The sequence below is a fragment of the Tympanuchus pallidicinctus genome, unplaced genomic scaffold (genome assembly GCF_026119805.1).
Source record: "Tympanuchus pallidicinctus isolate F22 unplaced genomic scaffold, pur_lepc_1.0 scaffold10, whole genome shotgun sequence".
In the NCBI taxonomy this organism is placed as follows: domain Eukaryota; kingdom Metazoa; phylum Chordata; class Aves; order Galliformes; family Phasianidae; genus Tympanuchus; species Tympanuchus pallidicinctus.
In genome coordinates this window covers 12,706,248-12,718,441 of record NW_026294619.1, presented here as the reverse complement: position 1 = coordinate 12,718,441, position 12,194 = coordinate 12,706,248, and the positions used below count along the sequence as shown (strand labels likewise).

At 46.0% G+C, this 12,194-nt stretch overlaps 1 protein-coding gene and 1 non-coding gene across 3 annotated transcripts in view; both read left to right on the top strand.

Annotated features, from left to right (window-relative positions):
- Nucleotides 1-11,333, top strand: part of RCSD1 (RCSD domain containing 1) — a 35,166-nt gene extending 23,833 nt beyond the window's left edge. The window contains exons 2-7 of one of the 2 annotated variants that reach the window (XM_052703301.1): nt 1,443-1,550; nt 3,751-3,840; nt 5,464-5,535; nt 6,779-6,982; nt 7,805-8,456; nt 9,264-11,333. In XM_052703301.1, the coding sequence (XP_052559261.1) occupies nt 1,443-1,550; nt 3,751-3,840; nt 5,464-5,535; nt 6,779-6,982; nt 7,805-8,440 (1,110 nt within the window). In that variant the 3' untranslated portion in view covers nt 8,441-8,456; nt 9,264-11,333. The remainder of the gene's footprint in view (nt 1-1,442; nt 1,551-3,750; nt 3,841-5,463; nt 5,536-6,778; nt 6,983-7,804; nt 8,457-9,263) is intronic. The other variant, XM_052703310.1, reaches the window with a different exon arrangement.
- Nucleotides 11,334-12,106: 773 nt separating this feature from the next.
- Nucleotides 12,107-12,178, top strand: TRNAP-CGG (transfer RNA proline (anticodon CGG)). Its single transcript has one exon. It is a non-coding gene; the product is annotated as a tRNA-Pro (tRNA).
- Nucleotides 12,179-12,194: the final 16 nt, after the last annotated feature.

Genomic DNA, 12,194 nt, shown 5'->3' with positions numbered 1-12,194 from the left:
TGCTGCACGTTGTCCTCTTCATCTGCTTACTTCACTGGTCCTTCCTTTCCCCTTCTCTGCCACTTCCCCTGCCTCCGATGACACTAATGAAGGCAAAGAAGATGGAGGGAAGAGCTGCCAGCAGCTCACTGAGAAGACCAAGCTTGAAATGGCTTTTGTGGGTGGATGTGAGAAAGCTGGTCAGAAGTATATGGGAAGATTTTAAGAGGAATCCTGAAAACAGAATAACAGCATATACTGGGGATTTGTGGGGCTGGGAGAAGTAGGATGGCATTTATTGGGAGCTATCACTCTCTGAGAAGGGGAAAGGTCCTCTGGCCAGAAGAAACAGCTGATACACAGGCCAGCTTGGTGCTCTGCGCGCCTTTTACCTCCATCGATACTAAAGGAGTGGTTACATTAACTAGCCAGCCAGTTCCTTCCAGGCAGAGCAGCATGAAGGGAGAAGGAAGAGCACCTCTGGAGAAACAGAAATGTATTCCTCAAACAGCTTTTGGTTTACTTTCTGATTCAGAAATAGAAATGTATAGAACATGAAGGACAGCAAGCATTGTGCTGGTCATGGATTAATAGTGGTGGTATAGGGAGTGGAGGCTCCTTTCCGATGGTTCGTAGCCTAGTTTGTAGTTCTGAAGTCTCAGTTACCAAAAAAACAAGGATTGTTGGCTAGATATTCACAGTTCCTCTGGTTTGGTTTTCACTGCATCAGCTACTGAAGACAAAGAACAAAAGTTTCCTTTCATGAGCTTTGATTTCAAAGCTTACTCTTGCCCTTTCTTGATACATAACAAAGAAAACAAGGTCAATGTAGGATGAGCTGGGCTGTTTGCTGTGGGAAGAGCTGCACCATCCAGTCTCCATCAGTCCCCCTACTTCTCAGCCTCTCTGGCCCAGGAGAGGGGAAGCTTCCCTCAGCACTGGTATTTCCTCCCTCCCGCCCACCCGCCTGATCCTTTCATTGCCATAGAAAGCAGAACAGCACAGGGACATCTCCAGGCAGATGCTAGCTTGCTGCAGGGACAGAGAACGGCTTCTCATAACAGAACCATTGGAAAAGGAAGGGTGCTTGTCACTAGGGCAGCAAAAATGGGTGGGAGGGATGAGAAGTGAATGGGGATGTCATTTATCACTCAATTTCATCAGCTCACTGCTAGGAAAAGAGAGGGAACATGAAAAATACTGTGTATAGAACCTTCAACCGGGGATGAAAAGTGTATGAATTACTAATTTTATGTGATTCTACTCACTACCTTGGATATCTGAATGTACTGCTATGTCCTGTATTCCCAAAACTTCTGCTCTCAGACTGGATGATCGATGCCAGATGTGAGAAACTGCTGTAAGTCGTTGCTTACTCTTGAACTTTGTAACACACAAGCTCCTCTCTAGCCTGCTTGTGTTTCCCAGCCTTTGCTCATAGCATACTGTTTCTGATTTGTCAGAACAGGCCAACAGAAACCAATTCAGAGGTGGACAAGTCGGCATCTCCCTCAGTGGCTCAGCTAGCAGGGAAATTCAAAGAGCAAGCAGCCAGTATCACTGGAAAAGAGGTAAGGAGCTTTGCAGCCACTAGCAGGTAATGAAGTGGGAAATTAAACACTTGCTTCTGCCTGTAGAAGTTAGAGCCTCAGTGCATAAATCCACCTTGATTTTGAATTTCCTAAAAGGCTCTGTCTCATAAGTGCAGTGCAAGCTGTGATACTATCTTCGGTGCATTGCTGAATTGTGCATGTTTTTTTTGGCAGAGCCACACGTTCATACTGTAACTGAGATGCTCTAAAGCTGGGTGGGATATGCAGATATCACTAACAGTAGCAGGCAGCAATGCATGTACTCTGTAGGCTGGCTTTTGTAAGCTGAGGGTAGCAATGAATAATAAAGAAGCTAATTTTGAACTATGGAAGAAGGTGGCAAACAACAGGTTACGTAGAATAGAAGCCAGTGGCATGTCACTAGCACCTTGTTCACAAAAAAATAAAGTTACCTTTAGGTGCTTCATTCTATACATTTCTGAGACAGAAAGTTATCTCCTTAATTGCCCCAGTTACCTCTTTACAGTAACAACATTTCAGATTCTGTGCCTATCTCTGTCATGCTGAGGGTTTATTTTACTGAAAGCCCACTATGCCAAGCATTCAACTCACAAGTTGTCTTTCACCAGGTAAGCAGAACACTTGAATACCTCTCTTAGGAAGAAAGGAAAATCAAAGTATTTACTGATGAATTCTAACCTTTTAGGAAAACCCCTTGTATCACTACACACTTTTCTAGAAGTGTAAATAGCCACTGACAAGCCCTCTCCAGTCAATAGGTTTAAAACTCCTTTAAAATTGAACTGTTTGCTTTTCTTGCTCAGCTGATTTCAGTTTTGTCCCAGTCTGCACCTAAGGGCATCCTCCCTGTAAAGCATCCTCCCTGTAATGCATCATGTCTTTGGCAGGATGCACTGGTGACCTCTGTTGTGTGGGTCTGGAGTGCCACTGTTTATCAGAGGTTAGCACTCATATAGCTGGGCCCCAGGCTGGGAATAGTCAATCTCTCCCCAGCCACTACTTTTTTTCTTCCAGTCACCAGTACACTACTCCATCCATCCCATTATAGTCATTTCCTCTTTTTAAGGTATGGGATTGAATTGCACCAAGTTCTTCATCCTTAGGAAGCCAGAAAGTTCCCAAACCTTCCACATGTTATCTGCAGACCTCTGCTGTTCCCAAGCCCAGGCAGGGTAGAGGGGCCTCACAGTGAGGGAAAAACTCATTTTCTCCAGGGACTGAGGAGGACAAAGTTTCCTGTCTTTTCTCTCCAAGCTGCCTGTCACTTCCCCACAGCTTTCTCAGGCTGGTCTCAGATTAATGGCTGCCTGGATGGTCCTTAACCCTTGCTTGACCCATGTCAGGAAAGGAGGAACCTATCAGCCAGTGAAGCTCTGACCATCACTGTGGCACAACACAGCATTGTTTGGTCGCAGAATGGTAGGGTTTCAATAAAACTGGGTATTACTGCTTCCTAGTGTGATGTAAGCAGAAGGGCAGGAGTGCTTTTGACTGCTTTTGTCTGCTTAGAGATGCAGCATTGCCATGGCTGGGTGTAATACCACCAGCAGTTAATTAAAATCAGCTCCACTTGTCCTCCAAGACATCCAATTCCATAAAAAGCATGTGCTATAAGCCTTTTTTTTTTCTTTTTTTTTTTCTTTCACATGTCTGCCTGTTAGGAAATAGCAAAATTATCCCCATGTTATACTATGGATATTGAAGAATATCCACCAAGTTGTCCAAAAATTATTAAGACCATGAACAAAGTAGGAAGCTGAGATTCTTTAAGAACAAGTCCTGGTAATAAGACAGGAAAGAGAACAGTGCCAAGCTATTTCACTGTGTGTGGGGGAGAGGGATTGTCCAGCAGTGTGCTTTGAAGATGAAGCTTCTGGGAAGGCTTCCCCACCCTTCACAGCTTAGAAGAGTGTCCTTTGCACAAAACTAACTCTCATGGTTCATGCTGTGAAAAGAGATCTAGCCTACTTTTCCAATACTGGGATTGGACTTGAGATGCTGTGAGCTTAGCGTGCTGGTCATGTATCCATATATTAATGTCATGTGGTGCCTTTGGAAGCTTCCTTTAGGTTAAACTGGGTACTGCCATCCCAAGCAGGTCACTTACAGAGCATGCTGTTTTGTGCTTGAATTTCACTTAACCAAACAACAACAAACTAATGTTCCTTCTGCTGAGTTGGTCGCTTTCTTCTCTCAGGTGCCACCACATAAGCCAACTCGGAGGAAACCACCATGCTCTCTTCCACTGTATTCCAACAAAACCGAGACAAGCCAGAACAATGGGCAAGTGAGTTACCAATTTAACCCAAGGACAAAGAATCTCTTCTCTGCAGTCTGTTCTGTCATGAGACAAAAGCTTGCAGATGGCACAGCGGTCAAGCTGTGCAGCAGAAGACATCGGTAATGCACCATCAAACCTTCCCATGCTTCCACACAGGCACTGACTCAGAATTAGCAGCAAATTGCTTCCAACTCTGGTAACACACAGATGCATCCCATTTCTACTGTTTTTGCTTTTAACCTTTTACTGACAGATCCACACAGTTACCACCTTTGAATTGTTTTAAAGCAGGAACTGCTAGCATTTATTGCAGTTGAACACCATTTAGCACAGGGGACATCTCTTTTTTTTCTTTCTTTAGCTTCATATGAACATTGAAGGTTCAAATGTAGTGGCATAACAGTTCTGCTTTTCAGAAAAAAGGAATAATTAATCTAGAGTGAAGAGGTTTTCTTTCAGCAATGCCTGCAGAATATTGTCTTGAGGTGTCCTCAATAGAGCATCCTTGAATGAGCAGATCCCAATAAGGTCTATAGAAGCTGGCTGCTACTCACCCAAGTTTATATTCAAGCCTTTTCCAGTCACTTCTGGCTTTCTGTAGTGTCAAAGTATGAGTTTTATCCACCAAATTTCATATCGTTGCCTGCCCTTAAAGAAATGGTTCTTGAATGTTCTTTTCTGATAGCTACAGGCTCTTGTTGCTTCCATGCCAGAGAAACACAAACTTTGAAGTCTCACATTCCTTCCTTTTCCTACATACCTTCTCAAAGAAATACTCTCCCTTTCTCAGTTTTGAGCCTTTCATAGCTCAACCATTATGGCCGCTTAGACTTTTCCTTTCCATACTAATTGGGTACCCTGCAACTATTAGTTGAGTGAGGGCAGAAAGTCTTTACCATTACAAAAAGTTTGTAATGTTTTACCAACATTAAGGCCCTGTGCCCTTTGAGAGGTAGAATTTTAATCTGTCCGATCCTCATATGGGGGAAACTATATCATAGGTTACATACTCAATTCAAAGCCACATAGCAGCACCTAACTCAGACACTTCAGCCAAAGGATGATCACCTTTTCTCTGAAAAGAAGGACACATACATGGAGAGCCCTAAGATGTCTAGAAAGCAAAAGGGAAGTGTGGTTAGGAAAGAAGGAGGCAAACTTTTGTATGAATGCCTTATATGAGGCTTCATTTGCTTCCCTGCAAGAACTTCCATCTCTTCTAAGTTTTGTACCTTTTTTACATTTCCCTTTTCTCACCTTGTATGGGAACTGCTGTGTCGTGGCCTGAACCTCTGATTGATCTCCTGAGGCGAGCCATGAATCAGCCACAGGAGCACAGGTGAAGGCAATTCTCCTGTGCTGCCGGAAGGGGTGGAGCCTGGCTGCACCTCTCCTAGACCTATTTAAGAGCTGGCTGCCAGTGGGGAAGGATCTCTTCTGGAGATCCCTCCTTCTGGTGTTTTGTGGTGAGCCCAGCATAAGGGTAAGCCTTCCATTTATTCTCTCTTGTTATCATAGTCCACTTTGCCTAACTCTCTTGTTTATTTTGTGATTGTGATATCTTGATATCCATTGATTATACACACCTACTTTAATGTGATCTTTTCATGTTTTCATTCTGTTTTGCAGAAGCCATCTCCAAATGCTTGTCCCATTCCCAAAGTCAAGGTGAAAAGCTCTCCCATGATTGAAAAGCTACAGGTAGGTCCTGGAAGAGCCCACATGGCTGCCCCAGCAAATTAAAACTGCTCAGAGCCCCAAAGAAAGAGGATCCAGGAGTTGAGGGTGACAGCTAGATAGGAAGGGCAGTGATCTCACCAACAAGGGCCCAAACCCACAATGCATAAACAAGGAGGGCAGAGCAGATCTGCTCATGGGTAACCACTGTCAGTAACGCTGTCCTTGGGCACGAGCATTGGTAGATCAGTGTGGAGCACAGGATCACTGTACTGGATCTGTGGCATCTAAGGCATCACTTTAAAACCAGCTCATAAAAGAGAGGAGGAAAGCTGTGGCTGAGCCTTCCTCCAGCTCTTTCTCCACAGCAGTTTAAACCACTTGTATGTCTCAGGGAGTTGACCTGGAGCAAAGACAGACAAAGTCCTGTGAGTGGACAGTGCCCTTGGGTCTCTGGCACTCCCTAAGACTGCATAGAAGCTCTGTTCTTTCCTTGCCTCAGTTCCCTGAATTACACATAAGCAGCCTGCGCTTCCTGTCCTTTTTGTCTCTTGGTGGTACCTGATTCATGCTACTGAGACAGCTCAATGCTCAATAAATGCTCAATAGCCCAGAGACGTGATGTCCTTCCGTTGCCAGCTGCCACTCCTGGCAGCATGCATGACTTCTGGACATAATGCCTCCTGAGCACCCCAGTGCAATGCAAGCCTATTCATAGCAGTGTCCCTGTTAATGCACCCAAGGACATTTGCCTGCAGAACTTCTTAATAGCAGGCTAGCACAAGGTGCTTTGCCACAGTTAATCACAGCCTTGTTTCTTCCTACGGCCTTCTCTCTCCTCGTGGCCACACAGATCATTCAGAAGACCTGCAGACCAACCTTGAAAATGTGAGGTCTGCTTGGGCACAGACAGGGATGGTTTAAATCTCAATCTGATCGCTGACTGCTTGTTGATACCTTGGCTCAGCCACTGTACGCTGTGCTGGCTTGGCTGGGTCATTGGAAAATCCCCAAAGTCCTTAGGATGACAAAAGAACTCATCTTGAGATCCAGCTGTTGGGGAAGGGCAAATGTCCAGTCATAACTCCTCTGCCCGGACTTGTTTGTTGACAGTGTCACCAGGAGAGACCCATAACCAGAAGGTATGTGGGCTGTGACAGCTGAAATGTGGTGGCCCGGCAGTGTGAGCAAGGGTTCCTCCACGTGGTTAATGCATGTATTACACACCGGTGTCACCCACAGTAGTGACGGGAATTTTTCTTTGCAGGCCAATCTGGCTTTTTCGCCAGCAGCTCTGCTGCCGGGAGCATCTCCCAAAAGCCCTGGTCTGAAAGTCATGGTTTCTCCGTTCAGCACCCCTCCCTCAACGCCCAGCAGCCCGGGGATCCAGCCGCAGTCCAGCGAAGCAAGTGAGACACCGGTCAGCTTTGATAAACCTCCAGAAGGCACTCAGCTGCAATTCTATAACAAGGTAGGGCATGCTCTAGTTCTCCACCACAGCAGGATAAAGTTTGTCTGTTGCTTGCAGCTGAGGAGGAAAGGGAGGTTTTAGCCCTCAGTCCTGCCATAACAGCGTGCTTTTGTAGCCAAGTCAGGAGATCTAAGTGCTGAGTTTGAATCAGCTTTTGGTGTAGTTCTGTGGATCTTCTCTCTACCTACCAGTCCATAGGGTTTTGTGGGCCAGCGGCTCCAGCAGCTTTCATGGCCCCATAGCTATAGAGAAGGGGTAAGGTGTAAGGATTCAATTATTTCAGCTCAGCAATAAGTGGGTGGCTGATAGCTGGGCAGGGAGCACCATGAGGAAATGGTGCCACATGCCAGCAAATGTCAAAGGTGGCTAAGGTGCTGTTTGTGGAGCCCTGACAGTCTGCCCAGGTGTTCCACAGAGTGTACAGCATGTAAATGAGGAGCTGTAACCTGCATTCACCAGCTTCCTCTGGAGATTCCTTCCTCAGCCACCAAACTGCGAAAAGCTGAAGAGGCTGAAACAACCAATGTCAGCAACACCTGCACCATGAAATCAGCTTCTTTGATTTAGAGTTTAACTTGGACAGACTCACAGTTAACACTGGGACAGCGATCTTCAGCATCAGCTCTATAGAGAGAAAGAAGGTTATATTTTGGGGATCTGCTTATCCTTCAGCAATAGGCAGTCCTTCCTCCCTACCTCTCAGTAGCAGAGCAGGAAAACCAGCGCAGTAATCAAGTTTTCCCCAGCATTTCCCTCTATTGTGCTTTCCTGCTTTCCAGTACTGTTCTTTGACTGCTTCAATTTCTGCTTTCCTGCCTCAAGGTGCGGACGAGGGGATCAATAAAGCGTAGGCCTCCCTCCAGGAAGTTCCGAAGATCTCTGTCCGACTATGGAGATGGGGAAGATTTAGGGAACATCATTCCCTCTCCAGAAAATGGTACCAAAGAAGATGGAGATGAGGTATTTGAGCATAAAGGCAAGACAGAGGAAGCAGAAACAGGGAACAAAGAAATAAAGAAACAGACAGTGTCTGATGAGAAGCCCCCATCGAGGAGAGTATCCAGCATATCAGACAATGAAGACAAAGAGGAAAAGCAAGTGGAAGAAGTGACTCCTTGCAAGAGTAACACAGGAGATACAGAAAAGGAGGAGGAGGAGGTGTGTTGTGGTGCTCCAGAAGAGAACAACTCACCCCAGTCACCCTCTGAAGACAAGGAAGATAAGGTGTGTGAGGCTCCTCAGGAAAAAGAGGAGGAAGGTGGTGCCTGTGAACAGGAAAAAGGAGACAAAGAGAAGGAAGAAACTGAAGAAAAGGAGACCAGTGAGAACACAGTCACACGAAGAACATCAGACACTGAGGAAACACCACTGGCACCTCAACCGCTGCAACAGGCAGTGGGTTTAGAGACTGCCAGTGAGCCTTTAACATCAGCCATGCAGGAGCAGGGCACTGAGTAGCCGTAATGCACATTAGGTAAGTACTGCCAAAATGAGAATAGCTCCTAAAATATCAAAAGATTTTGCTTACTAATAAAAATGCCAAGTGTGATAGAACATGCCAATATTTATGCTGCTTCCCACACCTCAAGATTATCAAATCTCTGCAGAGTCTTCAAGGCAGTACATTTAAACAACCAGTCCTCCTGGCTGGTGCTACAGAAAGAAGGGATAAAGAGGCAGAGAAGGAACAAACAATTCTGGCTGCAGTACAATGGAAGAGGCTCTCTGATGCTAGGCACCCTACCCAACTGCTGTTTTGAAAGCAGTTTGAAAGTAGAAACCATGCATATACTAACTCTACCTTGTATGTGCAATTTCTGTATGTTTCCCTACATATATGTATTTTTATTGTTGTGTGCACACATTGTATAGATACATGCATACATATACATACAACATATTTATAGATATTTATCTTGTTATCCTGTTAGCTGTGCCAACAAAAATACACTCATACCAGTTTCATAATCAGCCCTGCCTGCAAGCAGTCTCTGTGAGCCTCCACTGCTTGAAATAGAAGAATATTTCCACTGACTTGTTCCATGTAGTTTTTTCCTTGTTCTCCAGCCACTGACTGCATAGTCAGAGGGATCTGAGGAAATATCTTTCACCTCAGCCAGTCCCCTTTTCAAAAGTATCCTTGGTTGGGTAAGGATCCACTGAAAAAGGCAGTCTAGCATGGAAACCGCCGAAGTACCACAAGTCACAGATTCCCCACTCATGTATTTACTTAGACTTGCTCATTATTTTTCATCATTTTCTTACTTTTCCTTCTCCAAAGGACATACCCATCCAGGACACAGGAGATGATGTGTGAATAGGAACCATCTAACTTAATCAAGGTGGAAGCTACTGGAAAACCTTCAGTGGCAGGAGAGGAGCAGAGTACAGATATCCCCCGAGGTCCAGACTGATCCCAGAGCTGAGTGGCTGCTCACCAGCTCTCTGCTTTGCACCATCATATTTTGTGACAGTCAGAACAAGAGACTGCCTTACAATCACTTGGGAGTACAAAACTGAGGTGCTGGCTGACATCCCAAGGTGGTAACTGGAGACTGAGAGACCTGCTTGCTATGTGCTGTCCTGGACCTGGCAGCCACCGCCACTCCTGGGCTCTCTGTTCCTTATTCCTGCTGAGCTCCAGAATGTCATTTTATTCTCCCCTGCATTGATCTTAGGTGAAGTTCATCACTTACATGCGTATGTCTATGGTGCCTTTTCAATAGCTTTTTTTTTTTTTTTTTGAAATATCTTGGGTTTTCAAATGTCAGTAAATAGTGTTTTAATAGTGGGAAAGTGTGTATTTTCTCCATATATGTTAATACAGACAATGTGAATCCTGAATATCAGAAAATCTCCTAAGAAATTGTTCATAAAGCATAAAATGCCTTTGAAGTGGGGGCTGAGCTGGCTGATCTGTGAAACATTCAGTCATTGTTGGTGGGCAGTTTTTGTGTACTTCAACTTTGGAATGATTTTAGTGCTGGTGGAAAGTAACAGTGAACAGATATGATGCACAGAAAAGATGTGCTGTGTAGGTCAGCAGGGCAAGTTCTCTTACCCAATGCTGTAGTCCAGTTCTGATTTAGAAGGGCCACCTGTCCCTCAGTCCTTTTAACTTCCAGACTCTGCTTTTTGATTTTTTTTTTTTTTTTTTTTTGAAACTACTCAGTGACACTTTTGACAGAAAGCATTCTGACTTACTAGAAACTGCCTATTAATTTTCTGTGAGTCAACGGTGAGGTCTTAGATGGCGGAGTCATTTCAAATCATGTGGCCTGACTGCATATGATTTGGTGTAGGGCAGGTAGCCAGTCCCTTGGAAGTATCTAGGATTGGCATTTTGCTAGATTTCCACTCACTCTTGGGGTGTAATAGCTAAGATATGGGACTAACATTTGTTAAGTGAAAAAAACTTTTACATCTGCATCTAGAGAGTATGAAATAAGTTATGCAGGAAAAGAAAACAGGACTGTACCTAACTGGTTTCCTGTCAGTAATGCTTGAAGCTGTGATTGTATTACTGAATCAAATGCTGCTGTGGCTCAGGGCCCCTGGGCTCGTGTCTGCTTAGGTGCAGCCCCTCTGCAGCAGGCTGCTGTGGGAACACAAAGCTGAGCTGCACCATGAGGTGGCTGGCAGAGCCATGAGCGGTACGGTGCCAGTGCATGAACCTGCAGCAGTCACCTGGGGTTCAGCAATATGGACACAGCTACAGAGACCAAAGGCAGAGTTAGGCAGCTCCCCTTCGTCCCTCACAAAGCTCCTCCTGGTAAATATTAAGCTGAGCAGAGTCGGAGGTTCATGCTGTCCCTCTTCTATAGGCAGGCACAAGGATTTAACACAACACAGCCCACATCCTTCCTGCACTGGGCTCTGAAGTATAGCACTGTTACAAAACCCAGAGTTTGGAGGGATGTCCCCTTTCTGTTCACCAACACTAAAATCACAAAGGAAGAAATGCCTCTATGCCTTGCCTTTCTTTTCCTCAAATGAGAGCACTGAGGGGTTATCTGTCGAGAGCCAGCCGTGTTGGCCCTGGTACACAGAATGGGCTTGTTGGCAAACATGACCCCTGTGCATCCTTTTGAGCCATGTTGCAGAGTATTGTGGCCTTTGGACCTTTTATAACATGTTTGTTAAATCTTGTATTCCAGGGCAGGCTGCAATCATTTGTATCCTGTTTCCTCTCTCAGCAGTGTCCTACCTGTGAGTGACTGTGCCTGACTGTATATATAAATTCATGTGTGCTTGTTTAGAGAATGAGCATGTGTGTCCCAAGCAAGGGAGTGGAAATCTGAGGGAGAAACAGAAGAAATAAACGGTGGAATAAAAACAAAACAGAACAAAATATGTGTCTTTTCTTACGGGTCAATGTAGGAGCCTGAAGCAGCAGGCAACATTAGCACAGGCTGCACACAAACCTCACACTCAGCTCTTCTACAGGCTGAGTGAGAGCAATTCTGGAAAAAACTCTGGCCAGTACCACGACACTGCAAAAGACTGTGGGTGGGTACGTGTCCCTGCCATGTCTATGCTGCCAGAACACACCAGCTTCGGCCCACAAATGGTGGTGTTGTCTTCCATCCTTCAGTTGTGTAGGCTCTGAGCGTTTTGATGAAGCGTAGGCTTGGGGCTATGAGCTGAGTGGAGCCCCTCACACCCAGAGATCTGGCAGATCACCGAGGCAGGCGTGTACAGAAGCAAAGGTAAGGACGAGCATAGGCAAACAGCAGTAAGTGGCGACAGCGGAAATCCCTGTCGATCTTTCAGACCGTTGTTCTGCCCGCCCGGGGGAGGAGATATCAACACCCTGGCAGCTGCCGGCAGGGTTAAACCACGGCTACAGGGGGGTAGAAGCTCCCTTCCTTCGCTGAGAATGAGCTCGCCCGGCTTCAAGCCCCCCCAGCTCGGCCAAATTCGAAGCGAGGGGGGGGGTAAGCAGCAGCAGGTGCCGCAGCTCGGCGGAGAAGCGGCGTGGGCGAAGGGCGAGCGGAATCAGAGGCAGTCGGAAGGGAGGGCAAGGCACAACGCAATACGAGAACAGTCGCAGGAAGAATGGACACGGGCGAGAGGCGGAGGAGATGAGTCAAGTGTTCAGCTGGGGAAAACTCAGCAGAGAGCGGCTCGTTGGTCTAGGGGTATGATTCTCGCTTCGGGTGCGAGAGGTCCCGGGTTCAAATCCCGGACGAGCCCTCTACGAGAGGAGGGA